Genomic DNA, 25,839 nt, shown 5'->3' on the forward strand with positions numbered 1-25,839 from the left:
GAGTTTGTACTGCACTCACCAGTGTAATTTGTTAACTATAACCTAATTTTGTTACAGCAGAGATGCAGTAGAGCAGGGCTTACCCCTAGGTATTTTACTATTCAATTTAGAAGCTCAATATCCTCTTACCGAGGACCAGTTATTGACATTACAAAAAACAAAACAACAAAACCACACACACAACATCAAAAGCTAGAGATTCTGAAATTTTGAAGGAATAAGGAAGAGGGGACAGAGTGATTTATTATATCTTTGCTCGGAAGTAAAAGTTACAATTTTGTTAGACTGAGCACAAATAAATTCTGTAAAATGAAGCATTTTCAAATAGCTTTGCTATTTAGTGGCATTACATTTGGGGCTTTGTATAAAGGTTATTTCTGGAAAACTACTCTGTGCAAACAATGTACAGTTACAGTCTCTCTTCTTTCAGAAACACAGAAATATACACCATGTCAATACACAGGAGCTTCCTTGCACATCTCTGTAGTCACCACACTGTACAATGGTTTTACCTACGAACAAGGGGTACTATATTTTTATTAATAATCTGTGGCTTATCTGTAAATAAAACAGCCTTTCACCCAGTGGCAGTGCTGGCTGAGGATGGGGGAAGCAACACTGCGCTAAGGCACACCTGGGCTGTTTTCTTTCTTCCAGGTTGAACCGTTAGCAAAATATTTGAAATGTCCTCAATGCAGTATACATCGTGTCAAAAGTATCAATCATGCACAGAGGCTGCATCCATGTACACCAACTCCAGAACTGGTTTTGACTGTTAACAAGAAGAATGATTGTAGCTACGTATACACAGTAACCAGTTACTGGTAGGAAAAGTTAAGACTGAAGTGGTTTTCAGAGGAACCAATTACAAACAGGTACATTGTTGAAATTGGTAAACGTTCTTCCTCCTCCTTTTCTTTTATCTTTTAGAGAAGTCACAGATAGGTTTGCTGTAAACGATTACATTCAGCCAGTGAGAATCAAAACAACAACCAGCTGCAAGGTGGAACATGGAGCTGGGTTCCTGGAGGCTGTTTGTTCTCCTCGAGGCTGTATTTTCACAACTCTGCATTACTGTTCTAGTAACTGCAGATCCACTGACAAAAGTTTTTTTGCCACCAATGCAATAGTAAAATAGACATGCTAGAGTAGATGCTCTCTGACGTGGGTTATGTACAAGCAGAAAGATAATCTCACCTCAGTACATTAAATTCTAGACTTAAAACTGTTTCCACTCTGCAGAGCAGCTTTACAAGTACCTAAAAAGTAAGTACAAGTACCTACACTACCAAAACCACGGCAGCTGATAGGTTGCTACATGATATTTAAGATCGAGTACACCAGCTTTCTGGAACAAGTAGGTCAACTACACTTATGGAAAATCTATCAATGCAAGTTATGTATACAACCTTCATCATCAGTTTTAAATGCTCTTGAGATTTTTTTTTTTTTTCTATTTGTCTAACTAAACAGATCAAAAGACTTTTCAACTTACTGTTCATGGAAATCCAGCATTGGTGGCTCAAACCGGAGAGGTCGGCAATTTCCCCGATATAGAGATACACTGCAAGAAAAAATAAAATGCTGTAAAAGATATTGTTAAATTATACATTTCTGCTCTCTTCCCATCTCAAATTGCCCTTTCTTAGCAAAACTTTCATTATTACAAATAACAGAGCAACTAATTCAAAAGAAGAAACAGCCTGACAAACTCGTACATTATTCTGACTGTAGTTTTACCAGCCGCTTACATGATTACGTGGTGTCTCCAAGAAAGATTACGCAAGAGTACATATCTTGGAAATGGACATAACTGAAGTGTTAGATTTCCTCTATAAAGTGACGGCTAAGTGAAACAGTAAGCTAAATCGGTTTATATCACCTTTCATAGCAATATCCAAACATCTTCCTCAATGCATAAGAGTAATTCACATACGCATCATGAGTTACTCTAGGTACATCTATACTAGTACATAAACAATCTTGGACCCATTTGATGGTATAGAGGCCACACGGGAAAAAAGAGCCCATGTCTATACTGTTAAAAACTCAATCTCCAGAAGACAGTGGCTCTGCTCTAGAAACATTCCTTAGCTTTGCCTATACTAACCTCCCACTGGGAACTCTTTAGGAGAATGCTAGTAGTTGAAGACTAAAACTTCAATACCACTCAAACAATCCAGCAGTGAAGACAACAAAGTGTCTGGAAACATTCTGTACTACTGCTTGTTTTACCAGTACAGTTATATAGAGCACAATCAGTAACCCACAACATAAGTTACAAGAAAAAATACAAAACAGTTTCATTGACTGAAACATTTTCTTACTCAGAATGATGTGACCACACTTAAGGATCTCTGTAATTCAGTAACACTCTATTTTGGGTTAAATAAAAATCATATTCATACAATAAGACATAAAATAGGGAGACAGTAATGTAAAAGAAATAAATAGGAAAGGCTAAAGAATGGCTCAAGATCAATGGCTCCTGAATGCTCAAGACCAAAGGCTTTCTTTTTTCTTTAAATGATTTTTGTTACTGATATTAAAACAGCACTCTTGTTTTAGACCCTTGCTTTCTGACTTTGTATCAATCCTAGATGCCCAAAGACAGGGCTGCAGCCCCATGTCCTGGGTAAGCAAAGCTGCTCCGCAAACCCAGCCAGGGCAGCAGAGCCACTCAGTTCTGCCGCAGAGGGAGAAGTCAGGAGATGGAAGATGCCCTTGGACAGGCACATGTGGCTCGCCTTATGAAAGCTACCGCCTTGAACTCAATCGATCTAATACCATCCAGCATACTTCCAGGAAAACTAATTATTGATCAAATTCAAATGTCTTTCCATACTCCAGAACCACTTCAACAAGGAGTAAAAATTTAAGCATAGGGTATGAAATCTTAACTGTATTCTCTAACAGCACAGATCTGGGCAACAACAACAGCATAACAAATCAACAGGTTTTTTAATAAAAATACTATGTCTCAATGACTCGCTCTAGTACTCCACAACTGAATCTTCACACTTCAAGTATAACATGTGTAATAGGGAGATCTATTCACGCTGATCAATTTACAGCTCTCCAAGTCTGGATGTCAAAGCATCTTCAATACTACTTAGAGCTTAGTCATTAAAAATAGCTTTATCCACGTAATAAAAGTAAAACACTACTGCAGCAAGAGCAGGCATAGTACAGTCAGCTTTAGTGTATACTTATATGTGTGTGTGTCTGTGTGTGCATGCACACACATGCATGTGTATACGTTTGTGTATATAGATCACAAAACAATAGAAGTGAAGGCATAAGACACTAACAGGAAGAACTGTATTCAGATCTACAGAAAATTATAATTCTTGCTTCTATTAAGTACTGCTGTGACTTATTACAGTTGTCAAATAAGAGAGTTTGGGTATACCTCCTCAGGCTAAAATCAAACCTCGTGGAATAAGTGCTCAACAAATGAAGTTTACAGAGACACCTGACATAAGACAATAAAGTTGGAAAATTATATGAGCAGGGATATTTTGAAAGGATAAAACAAGTTGATAATAAGTCTTCAAAGTGATCATCTTGCTTTTCAAAGTTTGTGGTCCAATTTTAAAAGACATTCAGAGTGCATTTTTAAACTGAAAAGGACAAAAAGCTCATGTACCTCCATTGTCAAGATAACACTAAAAAGAAACTACTGTTCTTCAATAACGGTTTTTAAAATAGTTCTGTCAATTTCTTCCAGTGTTGAAATTCTGAACAGTCAGCCAGCACCTCTTTTTTTACTGGTAATTATTGGTAAAAGGACATATCAATTCCTTTTATGGAAAAGTTATCAGAAATATTTACAGTATTTACAAAAGCAATAATTAAGATCTTTTTTTCAAAAGCATTGAAAATACGGTCAAGAGAAACTTGACCTAACTTGAACAATCAGGATATACACAATTCTCCACATACATGAAAAGTTTAAGCAACATTTTCTCAGACTGCATGGCTATCTTATCCTGGAGAGACATTTAGACAACACAGAATTTTTAAATGGCTGAAGTTTGGTAAAGGCAGCTACATCATAATGAATGCCAACTATTATAATAAAAGTAACAACTGTAATAAGATTCAAATGGGAACAAGCAATATTGGAATTCCCAAAGTTTGCCTACTGAAAGGCCCAACATGAGTCAACTTGCAGCAGACTCACAAAATGATGATAATGTCTGCTCTGCTGAGCACTTGCTCACTGAAGGCTGGATCCACCCATGGGTAGGGCAACTTTACAGCATAATGACATTTACGATAATTACTATTATGTGCATGTATAGCTATGGCTCCTGGTCTTATATCAGAATTTAAATGTTTTTCTTTCCCTACCCCTCCAAGTTTTCTAACTTTCAAAGTCAAGAAGAACAACATGAAAAGGAAAAGACGCATCTGAATGACAAAGGATTACTGACATCTGCCAACAAGCTCCAGCAGACCAAAAATTGTCCAGGAGTCTTCTGAACCTATGAAGTTTCAGGAATGACTAGTTCCTGGCAATGATTTAAGATGGTGTTGTGGTTTAACCCCAGCTGGCAACTAAGCACCACACAGCTGCTCGCTCATACTCCCCACCCCAGTGGGATGGGGGAAAGAATCAGAAGGGCAAAAGTAAGAAAACTTGTGGATTGAGATAAGAACAGTTTAATAATTGAAATGAAATAATACTAATAATGATAATAATGATAATAATGGTGATGATTATGATGATGATGATAATAATAATAATAATAATAGTGAAAAGGAAAACAAAAAAAAAAAAAAGAGGAACAAAACCGAGGAAAAAATAAGTGATGCAACTGCTCACCACCTGATGACCACTGTCCAGCCCATCCCCGAGCAGCAATTGCTGTCCCCCAGCCAACTCCCCCCAGATTATATACTGAGCATGATGCCATACGGTACAGAATAGCCCTTTGGCCAGTCGGGGTCAGCTGCCCTGGCTGTGCCCCCTCCCAGCTTCTTGTGCACCTGGCAGAGCACAGGAAGCTGAAAAGTCCTTGACTGGCGTAAGCACTGCTCAGCGACAACTAAAACACCAGTGTGTTATCAACATTATTCTCATACTAATCCAAAACACAGCACTATACCAGCTACTAAGAAGACAATTAACTCCGTTCCAGCCCAAACCAGGACAGATGGTCCCAACGCTTTTTCCCTTCTGCAAGAATTTTGATTTTTTAAAATGAGACTTGAGAGTGAACTACACACAGTCCCTGACACAATCATTATCCTGGCCATACCATCCACTCTGTCATCCAATTGAGAGGGCATTTACCTCAGCTACTAACTACTGTACAGTTACTACCCAGAAGCAACCTACTACCAGATGCAATCCACTGAAGTGCAGCTTCATGTTTCAATAAGGTTAGTCACAGACACAGTTATAAAGGCGGTCAAAATATCAATGCCTGGAAAGACTGTAGGTGATATGGATGTCCGTCTGTGCTGAGACATAATTTTCTTCTGTCTAAGGACATTCTGCAGCACTTCTATAATGTTTTGCTGTTTATCACAGAGTACCAGGCACTCAATTTTAAATAATTCGTGCACATGTTTGCATTTGGAGATGAAGAAAACGCTTGTCAAATATAGTATTTAAAGATTTCTGCAAGGTTGGGTAGCAACTGTTTCTCTGTATCCTCACTTTACCTTTCTAGCTGTTCTGGGATTTCTGGAGGAGGTCTATGTTCTGTGGAATCTTATCTGTACCATCTTTAATTGCTACTGTTTCAATATTCAAATCTAAGCATTACTCTACACGTATTTTTCCCACATTACTTTACCAGTTGTTTAAAGCATTTTATTTCCTCTCCTGTGCCATAAATCGTCAAGACATAAAGATAATGGCATTAAACCATCAAATAGCAAGAGATGTCATGATTTTACTTAGCAACATAAACTCTTAGAAAGCCACTACTTTGTTATTTCTAGTACCACAAAATAAAATGAAAGTGTGTCCAAAAATAACCATGTGAATTTTTAAAATGACAGATAGGCAAATACCTCACAGTGGGTACTTTTTGTGCCAGAATGTCCTTGAAAGAGCCACCCCAAAGACAGAACATTTTTGGCTAGAAAAATAAGTAACCAATCATACTCCCCTGAGTGCATCCATGACTTGTTAATATTTAAAAATAAGGCTGAGCTACATATACCAGAAAATGTATTTAATTTTTTATAGTTAATACTATCTTAGAAATATGGGTATTAAACACAGCCTCAGTGAGCAAGTGAACTCCCACAAAACATTTGATCTCTTCAGTATCTGGCAGTAGCCACTGCTATAAGTGCAGATGAATAAAAAGACTAGCAACAGGTTTTTCATAAACTACACCCAGCTAGTGGCTGGCTCAGTTATGCCAACATCAACCCTGTATCAGGAAAACATGCTCATTATCTCAGGCATTAAACTTCAAAGCTAACACTTCCTGAGGGGGTTGTCTGGGGAAAGGGTGGGGAAAGAACAGGGAGAAGCTTGAATAGATGCACTGTAACCTGACCATGGGCAAGAACAAAACAAATTAACTGGCTAGTTCATTTCCCTCCTTCCAATTAATGTTAAAAAGCAGATCAAAGAACTGAATAAACTGACTAGATAGGGAAGAAATATCTGCAAGCTATACCAAGAAGGAGATAGTATAATCTCTAATAAGGACAACGAAAGACAAGTCATCTTCAGAAGTTAAGCATGTGGAGCAGAAACCTAGTGTTTAGCAACACCATTGGAAAAAAAAAAAAAAAAAAAAACACACAAAACAAAACAAACACCTAGAAAAATACTTAAAAGAAAGATCCATGTAAAACCAATAACGACAGAGAGAGAAACAGACAGACAGCAAATTGGGTATTTACTTTGTAATATGGCATCGAAGAGTTTGCGATGCAGATCTTTATCACATTGTGACTGAACCCCAAATAGGCCAGCGCACTGAAGTGGAATGGACTATTTCTCCTGGCAAACCTGGAGATTTTTCAAATCTGTAAAACTGGTGTTTTATTAGAACACACTCCAGAACACTGAAATTTCAAACATAGAAAGCACTCTTCTTAGATGTGAAATTAAAATGAAAAATCCTGGAAGCGTATCTAATCCATGGCCTCAGTCTCATTCTCAAGGGCCTCCAAGTTCACTTGATCCCTGGGAGACAAAAACATTGCACATAATCCCTAGGTCCCAATAAAGGCACCTTCTTTCTGCCAGTGAGACTCAATGATTTAAACAAGGTACTATTCCATTTAAACTATCTCCATAAAGTCTGACTCTACCCAAGACACAAAATACACTAATCATGGTTCTCGGAAGTTCAACTGTCATTCCCAAATTCATGCTTTCACACTTGCAATCTGACTGACGCACTGCAGCACACAGCTACAGCTGTTTACGTTCCTGCCCACAGCTGTGTCCCCTACCATTTTGCAATCCCCTAGCAGCTCATGGAAGAATGCAACAAATAACCACAGCACAACAGCTCCAGTTCACAAGCCATGTACAAACCCACCATTGCTGGCAGGGTAAAGTAAGTCACTGGACCACGAACTGCAGCAGCTGAGCCCCAGGCACGCGTACTCACTTTCTCTGTCACAGGAGAGAGAATCCTGGGCAGGAAGGACAGGTGAACAACAACTGGGGTACTGCATCTTAAACCCCTCATGTTGTTTGTGAGTTACGAATGACCAGAAGTCCAGCTGATTTAATATTACGAACAATGACAGGAAAGAACACAATGATCACTTAGCTTAAGCTACTTGGCTTACTGAAATGGCAGTTCTGGAAGTTAATATTAGTTATACTGCTCTGTAATCTATTTGCTTTGACTGTGTTCTGCCAGAAGCATTAAGGATCATCTTATTTACCTTTCAACATACAAGAGAAGTTCAATAATGAAATTTAAGAGATTCTTTTACTGCCGTGCAAAGTCTGAGTCCACTACAGAATAATAAGCACGGGGCTTTACGCAAGCAGTTTAAGATAGCAAAATGGGGAAAACCCCTAGTAAACAAATTATTTAAAGTGCATAATTTTAATTTGATCTTTAAAAAACTATTTTCATTTTATCTTGACCAAAATGTTATGATTTGTATGATTACAGCAACCAGGAAAATTAAATTCAAGTAACTCTAAGTTCATGGTAACTTTACATGTGGTAATTAATTCTCCTATCACAGTACAGTTACACACACGGAGGTGTATATATAGTATATGTAAGTGGCTAACAGAGAAACCAGTACTAAATACATCTTTGGAAGTAATTATTTATGGGAGCAGTTTAGTGAAATGCATATTCTGCTTGCTTAATCCAATGTTAACGGGCAAGCAGAAAACAAATAGTTTAGTAAAAGCACCAGGTGGGAAGCTAAACTTGAGGGACTTCATAGATGAGAAATAAATGGGCAGAAGACCTGAAGGGCAGAGAGAAGCCTCCATCGCTGGGGAAGGGGAAAGACGACAGATTCAGGGAAGGTACAGCACCAAAAAGTTTCAAGTTTTATGCAGAATGACTAAGCTAAACTTTTTTAATTAAAAAGCAAATGAGAAATTCGTATAACGCAAGTTTGACAAAATTCACATTACCGTAATACACAAATTGCCTCAAGCTTCAGATCAAAATATTAAGTAACTGCCTTACTTCAATACATAATATTAACTCTTTTACATTATCGCAATAAAGATAATGTGAATTTATGTTTTAATTTCACCTCGAGTGAAAGACCTACCACATCCTCAAAAGATTCCTCAGCACTTTCATGTTCACTCTCCTTGAAACCCTGAATTCCAAGTATACTTAGAAACCTAGTACTAGGTAAGCCAAAGTCTACAGTATTTTCATACAATTCAGGACATTTACATTGCAAGATTTAGGTCTGTATCTAATCAGAAGGCAGCGGAGACTGGTGGCAAGTGATACAACTAGGATCAAGGCTTTTAAGTGTAAAATGAAAAACGTTGCTTTTTTCAGAGATTTTTCAAAACTTGTTGCAAAGAGAATGCTCTTAAGCTCATGTTTAAGCAACTATATACATAGTAAAATAAGAACTCTTCATATACTCATCTGAAATGAAAAAAAAGAATAGTCCTTTTACTAGATTCCCTGGGAAGGAAATGGAAACAGCCCATGAAAAAAAATCTAGCTGTATTTACTGAAAATAAGCTATGCTTTATATGACAGTTTCTTGAATGCTATTGTCTAAGAAACAAGCTTCATTTTTACTGTTCAATGTATTTATCAAATACACGAGAATATTTGAGGAGTCTCCAGAGAAAAATTAGGGACCAAGTTAAAAAAGAGGCCACTTCTTTTCCTTCTCAGATACTACACAGGCAAAGTTCTTCGATAACAGATGATGTCTTCAGGGCAAGGCGGGGGCAGGAGGGGACAGACAGACGGGTGAGGAAAAACCTATCAAAAGTAACATCATGAAGTTTTTCTTCAAAAGGACCCCAGAACTTCTGAAGCAGGTAAACAAACCCACTCTTTTCTCAATAAAACTTTAGTAAAATGAGAAAAAAAAAAAAATCTACAAGGAGAGTCTCAGTCTACTCCCTCCTTTTTTACACAGAATTACTTTGTCGTATACATTACAAAGTGAATTAAAGGATTCTTCCCTTTCTTATTCCATATGTGAAGTGATTTAGCTGTCCAATATTAAAAATCATTCTACATTTTAGTTCACATTTCCTCTGTATGGGACAAATAATTGAAAAATTACACGATTTGTATTTGATCTTGTTTACACTAAAACTTTATTATTCTTATGAAAAATATCACAAATCTCAAAAATAGGATGGCTGTATTGAACTTTCAGAACATCATGCTTACCTTTTCTGTTGATATGAACTGAGGCCTATAGTTGTCTCAGTCTGTAAAAGAAAAAGAGAATTTTAAGACACTGACAGCATTATACTTCCGGGGGGCGGGGGGGGGGGGCGGGGGGAATCCAGCAACTATAACAAGTTAGTAGATCAGATCTTGAAAGACAAAAGGAGAAGTTCTGATCTGGAGCAGAAAATGCAAACGGGCTTTTTCCGATTACTTAAAGAAATTAAGCCTCTACCAAAACACTGTTTAGCCCTGGACAAGAACTGCAGTCAGTTCCAGTGGTAGAAACTCCTACAAACTGTAAGACAAGCAGCAACTTAAAAACTTAAAAATTGAGAAGAGGAGAAAAAGTCCAGGAAATCATAACATTGTGGGGAGCAAAATAAAAACCTAGCATAGATGTAAGAAACAAATTACTAAGAAAAGCATATAAAACAAATAACAGTCAAGCAATTACCTCACTGGTGTAACTTAACGAACTACAAAGCAAAGAACCCTATAATCTCCATTTGATTAGGAAACTTCATCTCCTTCCTAATGATCTTCTAGCCTCTATTATTCACACTTTTACTACCGCTCTGCTGGACATTACAGTTAATTACCTGAAAACAAGGAGGTTAGTTTGTCTAGGAAATTCCAACTAGTTTACCCTTGTCTAAGAAATTCCAACTGGTTTAGAAGGCTGCGTGTGGCCTGTCCTCCTGATACAGCTAATGTTAAAACATACCTGACTTTGAAAACTTCTGTCTTCCCACAGGATTTGGGGATCAAATTGAGGGTTTCAGTTCTTCTCTTAAAGGCATTTCATGGCCAAGACGAATATTTATCTTCTGGGAGTGGGAAGGCGGCTTACAGGTCTGATAAAGCCTATGGTGCGCCTTGGCTCCTCTGACACAGTTTGCCTCTAGTTATAAGGATGTTGTTTGTTTGCAAGGGGAACATGAATTTTTCATGTCTCATTTCAGAACTAAAATCAAGTTCCTTGGCTGGCCACTTCACTGATTTCAACTACAAATTACACTTTCTTTCCTTGTTTCTCCTAAGAGAAAAGTATTTTTTCTTAAAATAATCTTTTAAAAATTACCTTTACTTAAAAATTCCTCTAATAAAAGAATCCATATTTTATTTTGCTTTTTGGAGACACTTCTTTGAAATTTTATAATTACTACTATTAAATCTCTTAGTCCACAAACATTAATGTTTGATTCATGTCAAGGATCAATTTTGGACTGTAAATCTAAGTAGAGTTTCAGATTTAAAATGAAATTATTTGGTTTATTGACTCTCCATTTTGTATCAAACTAAATAAAGCTGGAAGTGTATTATTTACCATTGTAAAATAAAGCTAATCTGTTTGTAACTTGAGGATTTCTTTGCAATTTTAAATGTCTAGGCAGAGCATCAATTAGCTTTTTTCTTTTAAAACCTCTGAAACAGAGGGGCACACTGCCTTGCTAAAGGGACGATGCAGGAGGGAGGGGTTCACATGAAAGTACGCTTCATAGAAGAGCATAACGAGTGCAGTTTTTCCTCACTGAACAGAACGCTAAGAGACACGGTAACGTGTCTTCTATTGCCAATTTTATTATAATTTAAAAATCAGCAAGTTTTCATTTAAACTCAGCAAGCTTTCATTTAAACTTAGGTATTACATTTGTACCATAATTAGGAAAACGGGGCATTTCTTACTTTTCATTAGAATACACTGGCTTGCAAATGTTTCCATTAAGTTTTCCCAGCTAAGGTATGCTACTCACATACTGATAAGCTTTTAGTTCAGCTTCTTAATTTCTGATGTCACCCTCCATTTTCTATTTCCAGTAAAATATAAGTAAATACTTACAACCTGTAGTGAATTGTTTCAGAATGGTAAGAGAAATTCAATTAAAATGAAGAAAGAAGAAATTTAAAATCAGTTTTAGTTAATTGATGAATGCTTGTGATACAAAATGTTTTGTATCTAAATCTTCCTAGGAAGCACTGCCTAACAAGTTCATTTATTAGCTCCAAAACCTAAAGAATTTAAGCAGAAAAAACAGATCTCTGCCTTCCATACCTTATTTTTGCCTCAGACTGGAAAGGTGAGAGCAAACCTTCCAGTTTTAAACTGTCACCCATTAATTTCTCAACTTAAAAAATTGATAGGAAACTGAATCAAAGTGAATCAGCTGAAGATATTTTCTCTCCATCCAAAAAGGACTTGTGCTGTCAAAAGCTGGTTTAACACTTCGTACGAGCACTTGTTCAAAACATTAAGCCAGCGATTTCCTCTAGTTCACAACAGCATGATTTTATAAGCTCTGCAGAAAATATGTATTGCTTGAGTATTTTAAAAATGGTTTTAATAAGCTTCAAACAGCTGCTTATAATTACATATGCTTATTCTTATTATCTACTTTTCTATCATAAATCTGACAACCACGAATCACTGCCCGCCTTTCCAATTGTATTTTTATTTTTTTATTTTAAACTATGTAACTATTGCCTACAGCTTGCAGATGTACCCATTCTACCTAAAAACACATCAAGACTATACCTGGCTCTGAGGGCTCTGCAAGAGATGCTGCACAGCCTACTCAGTAGCAACAGCCTAGTGCTTGCTTATAAGGACTAAACAGTCTGAGTGATTTGACTGCGGCTGAGAGGCACGCTGACCTTCACCACAGCCACCTACCACTGATCTAGGCTAACATTGATCCGTCAGTCTCAGCACTGATGAGCTTTCTGCACATCTTGCATGTAGCAAGTGGTACACTCCAAGCGTTGATGATGAGGAAGATTTGGATCTGAAGATCTATGCAATACAATCAGTAATGCAGATGTACCCAAAAATGACCCAAATCCATTTTGAGTGTGTTCTCTACTAACTGAAATCATCTGCTATTCCTCCCCACCAAACAACTGCATATATCCCTCTCTTTTTTACTAGAGCACAATCATTTAAAGCCATTCTTCTCCTGATTTTGCCAGTTCTATTCTTCCATGTTGTGCATTCACACCACTGACTTTCCTGCTTACTGGAGGGAGACAACCAAAAATTGCTGAGACAGCGTTCCTGCGAAATACTGTACTGGTTTGGGCTGGCATAGAGTTAATTTTCTCCAGAGTAGCTGGTATGGTGCCATGTTTTGGATTTGTGTTGGAAACGGTGTTGATAATACAGCAACGTTCCAGTTACTGCTGAGCAGTGCTTACACAGAGTCAAGGCCTTTTCTGCTTCCCACCCCACCCCACCAGCGAGGAGGCTGGGGGTGCACAAGGAGCTGGGAGGGGACACAGCTGGGACAGCTGACCCCAACTGACCAAAGGGATATCCCACACTGTATAACATCATGCTCAGCATGTAAAGCTGGGGGAAGGAGAAGGAAGGGGGGGATGTTGGGAGTGATGGCGTTTGTCTTCCTAAGTGACCATTACGTGTGATGAAGCCCTGCTTTCCTGGAGATGGCTGAGCACCTGCCTGCCCATGGGAAGGAGTGAATGAATTCCTTGCTTTGCTTTCCTGTGCATGCGGCTTTTGCTTTACCCATTAAACTGTCTTTATCTCAACCCACGAGTTTTCCCACTTTTACTCTTGCGATTCTCTCCCCCATCCCACCGGGGGGGAGTGAGTGAGCGGCTCTGAGGCGCTTAGTTGCCGGCTGGGGTTAAACCACAACCACCACACTTACTCTATCAAGTTAACAGATGTATAAACACCCTGTATTCCTTAGCAATGTCCTTGAAAATGCATTATTCACTACAATTAAATACAACCTTCCTTTCAGTAATTGTTTTTTCTTTAGAAACATAACTAAAGCACATAATTAAAAATTATGCTACGGCAGTTACCTGACAGTCAGATGATGGAGCTAACAGGTTCAGATCCTATGACAGGGCAACCAAAATAGTCATTACCAACACTTTCCCATCCTTGACAACTAGCTTTGGCTCTAATATGAGAGCACGTTCTATTAAGTTTTAAATTATTCGGTAGAGAAAGTTGTTTGTTTTCTATGCTCTTAAGCACCATAACCGGCAGTCAATACCCCTAATACTAGTCTTAGTCTAAGTGGAGATGAAATTTAACTCCAGACAAATACAGAAACAAACAGAAATACACATCATTGACAATACCTGAACTACTACATAGCCATGGCTGTAGTTAACTGCTGAGATTAAATTCTCCGGCTGATCATACACTCAAGTTTTCCCTCCTGTGTTCTGAAATTACAGATTTGCTATGACAGTATTAGTCTAATATCTGTACATCAAGTTTAAAATCACAAATCACTTTGGCAGGACATCATACATCTGAAATATATTTAAGAGCAAAAATCCATCAAAGATTCACACTTGCAAGGAAAAGCCTGATTTTTGCTTTCAGATGTCTGTTAAATACAAGCAAAATGACAAATTCATTTCAAGTACACTTTTTGTTTTGAGCAGAGGGTTGTTTGCTTTTTGGTTTGTTTGGGGGGTTTTGTGGGTATTTTGTTGCCTGGGTTTTGTTTTGGGGTTTTTTTTTTAGGTTTTTTGTTTGGTTGGGTTTTTTGGGGTTTGGTGGGGGTTTTTGTGTTTGGTTTTTATTTATTTATTTATTTTTTTAAATCAGGGTCAATCAAGAGCAAAGAAATAGCATGCCAACTTCAGTAGCTCATCAACCGTAGCATCATGGAACTAAACCAAAAATAAATCTCATGTGGCAGTTTCTATAATTACCGCTCATTTTTATTACATGTCAATCTTTAGAGTTGTGCAGTAAACAAAAACATACAAATGTGCTCAGTTACATGTTCTAAATACTTTTTTTAATTTGATCTTCAAGTAAAATTGTGGACCTACTGTGCTGCAGTCTGGCATGCTATTTTTCCTGTGTGACTGCACAAAACCGTCAAACATAAATGCCAAGAACTAAAACCACATACCAGATCAATCCACTATTTAAAGTGTAGGTTTTGTTGAATACTGCCAGTTTATTAGGTAAAGAGAAATAAAATTATGCTCTTTAATAAGTACAGTTTATTCTTTTCTCCTGTAAAGGATACATTTGTAACAGAGCAGCATTAGCAAAATATTATTTACAGGAAAATTTTATTAATCTTATCTGTATGGGAGAAATATTACAAATAACAAAATACTACCTTGCAATGTACAGATCAGGAAGAAGCCTGCATGTGCACACTATTACTATTTCAAGAGACACAAACTAAGTTACAGGGAAAAAAAATTCAATTGGATTAATTTCCTGATCCACCTGACTGCGTAACAACAAAAACTAAGGCCAGCACAAAAGAAACAGTAGAAATATACAACTAGGTGGGAAAAAGAAGCTGGAGCGGGAAAAATCACCCCTTTTACCAGTCCTGGGGGTTTATAATCCTTCCACCCAAAAGGCTATGTTCAAGTCTTGAAGTCAGATGATTTTTTTTTATTTTTTTTTTTAATTTAAAGATAGCATATGCATTTAGGCTGTTGCCTAAATGATTTAGAAAATTTGATTTAGAAAATTTGAAGGCAGGCAGTCAGCACCAGTTTCAAGACTTAAAACAATTTCTCTCCAAGAGGCTCATATCCTCAAGAAAGATTTCACAGCGAATCTGTACCTGAAAGTGCATCTTACAGACTCAGTACAGTTGTGGAATGATACCAGACACCAATCTTGTGCACACAGAGAATCAAAAAACAGACCTCTCAGTCTGAAGGCTGTCTCTAAAGACATACCCATGGTTGTTAACTTCAGCCAGAAAACAAAAACAAAAAATCCCACCAAAAAAACAACCAACCAACCAACCAAAAAAAAAGATTAATTTTAATGTCTCACCAGTTTGTTATAATAGCTATTCTTCACTTCTTGGTAAGCGGTCACATTACCTAGCACTACAGTCAGTCATCTAAACATAGGCATCTGCTGCCACTTGAGATTAATGTCCTAGGGCAACCTGCCTGGTCTCAGACTGACATCCAGAAGGGCACACAGTTTCTCCTATGCCCTGTGCCATATCTGCCAGGTCCATGCAGATGTCCGGGACAGCCCAGGGCATCTCAAATAGCACTGGTTACCTATGCTTAAGAAACTGAATTAAAGCCCTGAAGTCTTAAACAAGGATGTTGGGGGTGGGGTGGAAAGCAGGGAGGCCCTCTTAATCAAGACCTGAGGCTTCTGGACACCATATACGTTTCCTTAATGTCACCAAAATTCTCAACAACCCAAGCTTTCTGTATTCCTACACAAGAGCATCCACACTAATTTAAAAGGCTCCTTCAGTTTTCATTTTGTATGAACATTTTACATAGTTATTTTATAGTAAGGTTGGTTTCTTCTTGTGAAAAGCTATGTGCTGCTTGCAACTAGATGTTGAGAGACAGCTGCAAAACTGATAGGTAGATGGCAGCTTAAATTTTCGTTGCTGTATTCATGAGCTCTATTCTAATAAGTAGGATAATTAAAGGAAACAAAATTAATGATGAATATCTTGCTTAAGGTAACAAAAAAAAATGAATGCTGTAATCTGGAAGGTAGCTGAAAGTGGACTGAACTGAGTCATTCTTGCCATGCTCTTTCATGACCCAAACTCACATAAGGAAACAAAAACATCAGTTAACTTTAGCTGATGCAACACATGCTATTGACATTGGTTTTGCAACAGTCACTTACTCCTGGGCATCAATTAATTATTTTTAAACTAAAGCCTGGGGATGGCAATTCTTCCTGTACAAGAAGAAGAAACCGCAATTTTTTTCTGAGCAGCAGCAAGACTTCAGCTGCTCACAAGCAATGGCAATGAACGGAGATGGCTTTTGTTCTTTTATAAAATCACACACATTGGAAGGAAGCTCCAGAGGCCATCTAGTCAACCCTTGCTCAGAGGAGATCTAGTTAGCGCAGGTTGCTCACAGGTTTGGGCCACTGAGTTCTGAATAACCCCAAAGACAGAAATTCTACAACTTCTGTGAGTAACCTGGTCCAGTGTTTGATCACCCTCAAGTTTAAAAGGGTTACATGGGTTTGGAATGTCCCATGCCAAAACTTGTGTCCAAAGCCTTTCATCCTTCCACTGTGCACAGTGAAAAATCTGGCTCTTGTCAACTCTACAAAGCCATTAGTTTTCCCCTTGGTCTTCTCTTCTCAAGGCTGAAAGAAACACATCCTAACGTGAGAAGCATTCCAGCCCCCAGTGATGCTGGTACCCCTCTGCTGTTCTTGCTCCAGTATGTCAGTGCCTTCCTTGTATTGGGTAGCCCAGACGGGACACAGTACTCCAGCTGCAGCCCCACAAGTGCTTAAGTGGGAGGGAAACGCACCCCTTATCTTCTGGCTCCACATTTGTTCACATAGTTCAGTAGGCTGGCAGCCTTCTTTGCCACAAGGGCACATAGCTAACTTATGTTCAACCTGCTGTCTCCCAGGACCCCCCAGGTCATTCCTACAGTGCTGCTGTCTAGCCAGTCACTGCTCAGCCTGTCCTGTTAGACAGGGTTATTCTCTCCCAGGTGCAGGACTTGCATTTGCCTTAGCTGAATGTCATGAGGTTCTTGTCAGCCTGCCAAAGTCCCTCTGAATAGCAGCCTTGCCTTCCAGTGTATCAGCTACTTTGCCCAATTTGGTAGCATCCACAAACTTACTGAGAGTACTCTCTATACCATCATCCAGGCTGCTAATGAAGACATTAAGCGGTGCTGTCTTCAGTGTCAAGCTCCATCATGGGTAACTGACTGCCAGCTGAACTTTGTACTGTAGAGTACACCCATCGAGGTCAATGGTTCAGCCACTTTATTGCCCACTTATGTGGTCTGTATCTTAGCAGTTTGGCAATATGGATATTAATGGAGATCATATCAAGTTGTGCCAGGGCAGATTTAGGTTGGCTATTAGGAAAAACTTCTTCACTGAAAAGTAGTCAGGCACTGGACCAGGCTGCCCAGGGAAGTGGTTGAGTCTCCATCCCTGGAGGTATTTAAAAGACGGGTAGACGTGGTGCTTAGGGACATGGTTTAGTGGTGGACTTGGCAGTGTTAGGTTAACGGTTGGACTTGATGATCTTAAGGGTCTTTTTCAACCTTAACGATTCTATGATTCTGTGAAAACCCTTTTATAAGTCAACATACAATACGAAAATTTGAGGTAATAAAAAAATATACTTAAACTTTAAACCCTGAAAACACTACTGCTGCTACACCAGCACCAAATGGTTGCCACCATAAAGATACTTCTTCACCGTGCCATACAGAATGAAGTACAGATCATGCAGAAAATACTGAAATTCCTCCAGTAAGAGATCGGCATTGCTGATTCCCATGCATGTAACTCAGTCCCATAGCTTCCTCGTTGCAAAGCCACCACAAGTCATGTTAAGGTCCTGTCTATTTGACATTTAGGACCATCGTAATTCTCATTACCAGTTCTTGTGACTAGCAGTTTATAACAGTTTATGAACAAAGACAGCAAATATATATTAAGTATATATAGACAGACAGGTTTTCATTTTCCCCTATTTTAGCTATTCTGCAAACCAGTTAAGTATCAGTAAAATAATTTCTAGGAGTTCTCCTGTAAAAAAAGCATTTCATACACTTAAGATTATTGCAGCAAGGGTAAGCGTAGTGATTTATGTTAAGAGAATTTGACTGAAGAGTCTTACCAGTAGGAATACACTACTCTCAAAATACTACTACATAAGCAGAAGTACTTTCCAAACACTTAGTCTGAATAGAAGATTGCTCACTCTGCAAAACAGTGGCCCCAACTACATTGTGCAGTAAAACATCAGATACTCAAGGCAAGAGCTCTCACAATAAATAGAATGACCTGGAAATCAGTCCTTTATGAACTGAAAGCAAATGAAAACTTTGCTCTGAAAAATAAATTTTACTTTACTGTTCACTTTTCAAAATAAAGTCCTCAAAAAGTGAGCCACTATGTTGGCTTAATATAAAAGGATCATTTATTAAAAGTAACAGTTGTAGTTTATTTCAGCAGTCCTAATATTTGCAGATGACATAATCATCAGGGACTTGAAGCATCTGTCAGGTTTGGACAAGGGTTCAAATAATCAGGACACGGAGGAGATGGCCCGACACTGACAAGGCAAAGTTTAGCCGAAGGAGAGCTCAGATCTAAAACTGAGAATAACTGACTAAGCGGTAGTACACTAAAAAAAAAAGAATGTGTCTGGAGAGCATAGTGAAATACAAACTATATGAGCAAACAAAATGCTGTCAAAACTTTACAACTCATTTTGGAATTACAAGTGTTATTACACAGGGAAGCACCTACTCTGTCCTTTCTCAAAGCCTCAGAGTACTAATGTCCTAATTAAATGCTACGCTTTAAGTAGTGTGTAGACAAATAAAAATCCAGTATAGAAAGTTACAGGGTGTTTTTAAAAATTTGCATGAGAAGCTGTCTCAGCACAAAATTATCATTACGAAGAGAACAAAAAAAACCTAACAAAAACCAACTGAATATATATTGGCGACAGAAGAAGCAGCAAAACCAGGTTAGGCATGAAACAAATACATACTTAAGCAAACTTGTGAAAGTTACTTCTCTGGAGGTTTTAAGAACAGAAGAGTCAAGTATCTGCCAAGGGTAATCCATCTACATACAACACTACCTGAAGAACGTACTAGGTTATCTCCTGAGGTCCATTCCAACCAAACAAATCTATGACTCTGTGAAGTGCCAACCAATTATATCAACATCTGCAAATTGCCTACTACTGAAGAAAAAAACAAATCCTATATTGCATTGAGCAATGGACAATTTATATTAATACAATTGTTACCCTATGTTCAGGATCTAAATAAATTATTTGAAGAGATCAAAAACTTGTTGAGTCCTTAAGGGGATTGATTCACGTGAAGAATAGACAGAATTAGGAAATTCTCTCATTATTGTAATTTAATTCATGGCAGAAGTAGCATAAATTTATTCAGATAAAAACCTTTAATCTAAACATGTATGCTAAAGAATAAAATTCTCACTTTTACTCTGTTAAGACAAGAGGGCAAAGCTACATGGTGTAGCACATTCTAACCCACATACTGGAAGTCCACACCCAAAAAGTACAGTCTCTGCTTCGCTGCTGTTATCCACTAGCATGAACTAATGAAACTTCCATTGCCAGTTTATTTTTACTAAATGCACGGTTTTTTAACTTAAATATTCAAAGATTTATGCTCTTTCAATGAATAACTGTTTTTAGTCAGTCTGACCAAACCCGATTTTCCAACGTATTTCATTCATTTTTTACAACAAAAGTCCTAAAATGTGATTGTGTGCAGTGGTTTCAGAACACATAAGGAGTGTTTCACCGATAGTATGTAGTCCAAATAAGTACAAAAAACAGTATCAAGAGGATATACTCTAACTGGAGGGAGGTAGCAGGAATCACTAATGACTAAATTATGTAAGACTTGGCATTTGATTTGCCTTACTTGGAAAGCAACTCCTTCAAACAAGAAAAGGGCTCACTTCCACTTTTACAGTGGATATCAAATTCCTTGAGGGGGGGAAAAAATAAACCAAGACCGGAGATAGCTTAGACACTTCAATGATTATTAATCACTTTATGCACTGAATTGTTTTTGTTTTGTTTGTTTGTTTTTTTAAATATTTTTTTTTAAAAATCACCTGAAGGTGACATAACATTAGACTATACTGAGCTACTACTACATCATTGTATTTGTTCTGTAATGATGGATGACCTACAATCAACAAACATTTGTGAAAACTTACAGAAAGCCTGAAAGAGAAACATTCAATTACATTACAATAGGTTTAAAACTTTAGTAACTGCAGTGCACCAGATGTAAATCTGTTTTTACAACAATGTATTTGCTTTGGTTTTATTTAATTGCAGTAAGTAGTCACAAGAGGTCACCATATTAAAATCTACAGGAAAAAACCCAAATAAATTGTAAGCTAGAGAAAACATGCTGTATCATTCTGATTAAAAGGAACTGCTTTCACTTACATAGGTATTTTTGAATTAAGAGCCACAACCATAATATAAAACATATAAACCATTTATTAGAAATTTTGTCTCTCTTGCTTTGTTTTAAATCAAATATTCAGCAGTGTATTAGGATAAGTGGCAGCCAAATGCAATCCAAAGCACTGCAAATTTTACAGTGCAACATCCAGAACTGCTTGACTTTGTCCCACCATAATATTTAAACTAATTTTCCTGTCTCTGTTGCACCTTGTAATAAAGTTGGAATGATTAACAACCGTTTTACTCTTCCATCTTTATATGAATTATTGAGGTGGTTCACAGCAGCACCATTACTTTCTAGTACTGAGAACAATAGTGATTAATAAAGTGCTAAAATTAATAAATAAGATAATTTCAGATTTGTAAGATTAATTTTAATTAAAAAAAAAAAATCCTGGGGAAAAACACACCTAAAACGTAGATAAGTGAATTCAACTCCATCATTTTTATCTTAAAAAATGGGTCAACACCTGTCTGTCATTTTTATTAAACCACTCTTGTCAAACAAAATATATTCTAATAGACTATGTAAAAGAAAAAAAACTAAGCTTAGTGATTTTTTTCTCTTATATTTATACTGATATGTGGTATCCCCATGCAAGTTAAAGAAATATTCTGAGTCAAAAACTGCAATACATGAGACTGTAAGCACTATGTGGAAAACTTCCACTATTCTACTATATATGTCCAAAAATAGGCCTACATGGATATCTATTATGAGAATGGGTTTAGCACATGACATCTAAACAACTGTTTAATGAGGAACCTGAGGCTTTTTTGTTTGCTTGTTTGGTGTTTTTTCGTGATTGTGCTGGGGTGTTGGGTTTGTTTTTAACTGCAATCTTTTCTGTCACCAGTTTAGATCATTTTGAAGGATTTTATCCTTGTACATTATAATCTTAAAATCTGTAATAAGTTATTCTTGATTTACACTAAGGACCAAGCAGTGGAAGAAGAAAAAAAAACCCCAAACAACCAAACAAAAAACCCAAACAACTTAGGTAGGTGGAGGAAAAAGAACAAACACCTTCATAAATCTGAAACAAACAATATTATCCGGGGCCCAGAACTATACAGCTTTTACATTTGTTGACTCTTCTAGACTAGATGGAAGGTAGGAATTGTAAATCAAGCACTGCACTGGTAACTAATGAAGTTAAACACAGTCACATGCCATGTGTTCTAATAATTTAAACAATTAATTGCTTTTTTCTTTCTCCTCTTCTTCCTCTCAACTACCAGGACTAACATCATCAAGGAATTTTAACAAAAGATATTCTCAACAGAAATACAATCCACAAAATGCATGCGTATGAAATTCTAGTTAATAGAACTTCAGAAATACGTAGCTCTTAAGCATGAAGCCATGTTGCTAGGTCTTTCATCCCAACTACTACCACCGTCTCAAAATATCAGCACATATTCTTTGAAGTTAACTTTTCATCTGTTTTGACTCATGCCAAAAGAAAGCTGACAAGAATGGCAACATTATACCTGAAAAATCCATATTTGCAACAGCAATTACCTCACTGCAGTAATTTGAACTTTCTTTAAACCCAGTGGTGACTTGGTCCTAAGGGCTGCCTTTACATTTGGAAATCTTCCAACACTTCCCAGTTGTTCTAGCTGTGCTATTCAATTGCATCCCAACTCTACATCAAGATGAGTCTTAAACACAAAGCATCCCCCAGTGTTTCTGTGGAAAAAAAAAAAAAAAAAAAAAAAAACAAAAACAAAACCTGGACAAGCAGGCCAGACAGAACCTGTGGCAAACTCCACCAGTTTCCCAACACAAAAGATCAGGGAACCAGAACCTCAGGACACATCAAAGCGCACTGTTGAAAATAACTCTAGAAAGTCCAAAAGTCTTTTGGACTTACTTAAGTTTGATGCTTGCTTATTTTGAAAAATCCACTCACCCATGAGTTTCAAAAAGCAGCTATCAAAAAGAAGATGAAACATTGCTAGTTCAGATGATTTACTCTGACTACATACCTGCAATAGGTCTCCTTCATCAAAACGTAGCATTTCTATTATGCCATCCGACTGGATGAAAGCTGCAAAGAAAACCGAAAAACTAAGTTACTTAAATCAAAAAACATTTTGTTATTAAATTAAAAAAAAACAACTTAAAACATCTAAAATCTGCTGTACCTCGTTTTGTAGATAGAGCTCTGACAAACCAAAATAACAATGCAAAGTCTAATGAAATACCAAACACAAATCTATGATACTAATTTTCTTCTGAGAGCTCAAATTCCAAGATGTTCACATTAATAAGTACCACACTTCACAAATCAGTCTTTTGGCATAAAAATGTTTAACTCCAAAGCGAACAACTTCTTGTAGGTTCCCTAAAAAGACTGCGTGTACCAAGCTAACTCAGTACTTCAACCAATATGCCTGACTGGGTGCCTAAACAACTGAGTTTAATGCATCTAAGCCCACAAAGAATTCTGACACTTACAAATGGAATTTCAGTTTCATCTATACACCTCGAATCTTAACTGTACACGTGGAAAGCCTTGTTCACACTGTTCCCTAATCCTCAACATGGCAACAACTCTCTCCATCTTGACAGTAACATAATAAAATCTGAAACAGTTTAGAGGTGTTTGCACCATATGACTAAACTCGATGAAAAGTTCATGCCTCAGTCACATATAGGATCCGCAAATTAAGCATTCCTCTTCCACTTATTTCCTCTAAATGTTTGGGCAGGCAATTGTTCTTCAATTCCTCTCAAAATGTAGGGAATGCTACTTTCTTTTAAAGACAAAGAAATAAGGGCATTGCCCTTCCTGTAAAATATAATGATCTGTACAAGAACAAACACAAGTTAAAAGAGGTCTAAATTGTACTCCCCAGAAGACTGAAAAGTGAATACACACACACACAAAAGCACATCTTTAGAATAAAATACAGTAACAACCTCAAACTAGAAAACTGTGTTAAAAAAAAATCCCTATAAATAACTCCTCCCCTACCCTACAACCTTTTTCCATGACTGCCTTACCATTCAGCTAAATGAAGCTGAGAGAGTGAGAACAAACCACAGAGATGAAAAACTTCAACAGGAAGAAGTTAAAGATTTCCCAGCACACAGAAGCATAGTGTGTGCTTCTGGAAGATGAAATTTGAATCCCAGTCTGAAAAAGGAGATTTAAACCTTCATCTCCCACTTTGAAGGTCAGCGTTCTAACAAGAACAATTATTAGAAGGTCACCAACATTGCCACTTGTCTCTATGATGTTTTAAAAGAAAAAGTGACATTACTCTCAGAAAGCAAAAATAAGAAAAAAGCACTCTTGGCAGACAGGAGTGAAGGCACCTACCACACAGAGAAACACTATTTTTGACACATATTTGTCCAAAGCATTTCCTCACTGGCTGCTTCAGTGATACCTCATTCAGCACCCAAAATTCAATCTGCTACCTAACAGCACTGTGTGCACATCCCATTCTGCATCCCTGACTCCCCCCATATTTTGATACCTTCTCCTAAAAGGTACAAACTCCACAACCTTGCTTTCATATGACCAGAAGTAAAAGTTAACATAAAATAAAAAGATTGCTGCTGTCATCTCCAAACATCTCTTTTGGTATGCAAAAAAAACCCAACCAACCAAACAAAAATCCCAAATGACAAAATTCTATACAATTACTTTCCAAGCTACCATACCTCAGAATTCTAACGTTTAGTGACACAGGGTGATAAAGCAGCCCAGCCCATGTGGAAGTGTGAAAATCACCATAGAGGGGAAGGTGGGGGGGGGCCTCAGATTATAAACAATATGCATGTCCTGCAATATTAACAGTGGCATGAGCAGTACTACTCAGTCATGTCAGCAATATCTTTTTTTTTGTGTCTATTCATTGTTATTACTTTAATGATTTTCAAAACAAACAAGTCATCCTTAATCCAAGAACTGGGGGTTTGGTCAATCATTTATATTGAAGAACTATACAGAACATAGGGCAAGATATTAAAAAAACAACAACAAAAAAACCCAAAAACCCAAACAAACCAACATTTAAACAGCTGTTACGAGATCAAGTCCTACAGCTTATGAAGATTTGGGCTTTTAAAACTTAAATTACTGGAATAAGTCTATCAGTTCAAAGTTTAATCCTAGAAACAAGTGAGTTCTTGTCAATTTAACTGGCAATACATATGTAAGACATTCAAGTCACTGTTTAATTTTGTCTTTAAAACCACTCAAAAAAAAAAAAAAAAAAATCTGTAAGTGAATTGCAGCGCCAGAAGTAAGCAAATTAAGTTTTGACAAGTCAGGATAAAAAGCCAAGTATGACAGTTAATCACAACTTCACAGAAATGTCATGCCCTATCCTCTACAAAAAAACCAAATTACAAATTAGCTAATATGGAGGGAAAAGTCTCAATTTTTAACTTAGGGACAAATCCAGAATGAAATTATGTTTTCTTATGTATTTGATTTATTGCAAGTTTAACAAACAAAATTTAATAAAAGAATTTATCAGTAAGAGCACACCTTCCTAATATTCAAAACGAATTGCACCTCTGAGGTTGGGCTTTTTGGCATTCTTTTGTTTTCCAGCTTTCTGCTCTGGAAACAAAGAATACACAGAACTTGACTGTGACATCAGGCACGAACAAAAAATTCATTAAAAAACAACTTTTTATATTCATAATCTATCATCAACCAGTAAAACACAAACGGTTATTTCTTCAAATGTATCTTTTTACACAAAATTACAAATGCTTCGTATTTTCCTGAGGCTTTTTTCCCATTTTAAATATGATACACTCTAGGTACAAAGAGCACAAAGTAGTAACAATTCTTCCATAAGGATAACACACACAAAAGCTCACAGAAACAAGCCAAAGCCTTCTACCCAAGCAGCTTGAACACAGGCAGCCCTTCTGTAAACCCCAAACGCTTTCTCAGCCACTCTGCAGTTATTTCATCTTTGTTGCACCTTATGAACACAGCAACAGATGTTACAGAACATTTTGAGTGGATGACACTGTT

At 37.2% G+C, this 25,839-nt stretch overlaps 1 protein-coding gene across 5 annotated transcripts in view; it reads right to left on the minus strand.

Annotated features, from left to right (window-relative positions):
• Positions 1-25,839, minus strand: part of TMEM131 (transmembrane protein 131) — a 103,627-nt gene that overhangs the window by 60,023 nt on the left and 17,765 nt on the right. For all 5 annotated transcript variants that reach the window (XM_082304719.1, XM_082304718.1, XM_082304720.1 and 2 more), the window contains 3 exons: positions 22,820-22,881; positions 9,846-9,886; positions 1,496-1,564 (listed from right to left, as the gene is read on the minus strand). In XM_082304719.1, the coding sequence (XP_082160845.1) occupies positions 1,496-1,564; positions 9,846-9,886; positions 22,820-22,881 (172 nt within the window). The remainder of the gene's footprint in view (positions 1-1,495; positions 1,565-9,845; positions 9,887-22,819; positions 22,882-25,839) is intronic.

This window comes from Platalea leucorodia (genome assembly GCF_965183815.1).
Source record: "Platalea leucorodia genome assembly, chromosome: 2".
NCBI classification, from domain to species: Eukaryota; Metazoa; Chordata; class Aves; order Pelecaniformes; family Threskiornithidae; genus Platalea; species Platalea leucorodia.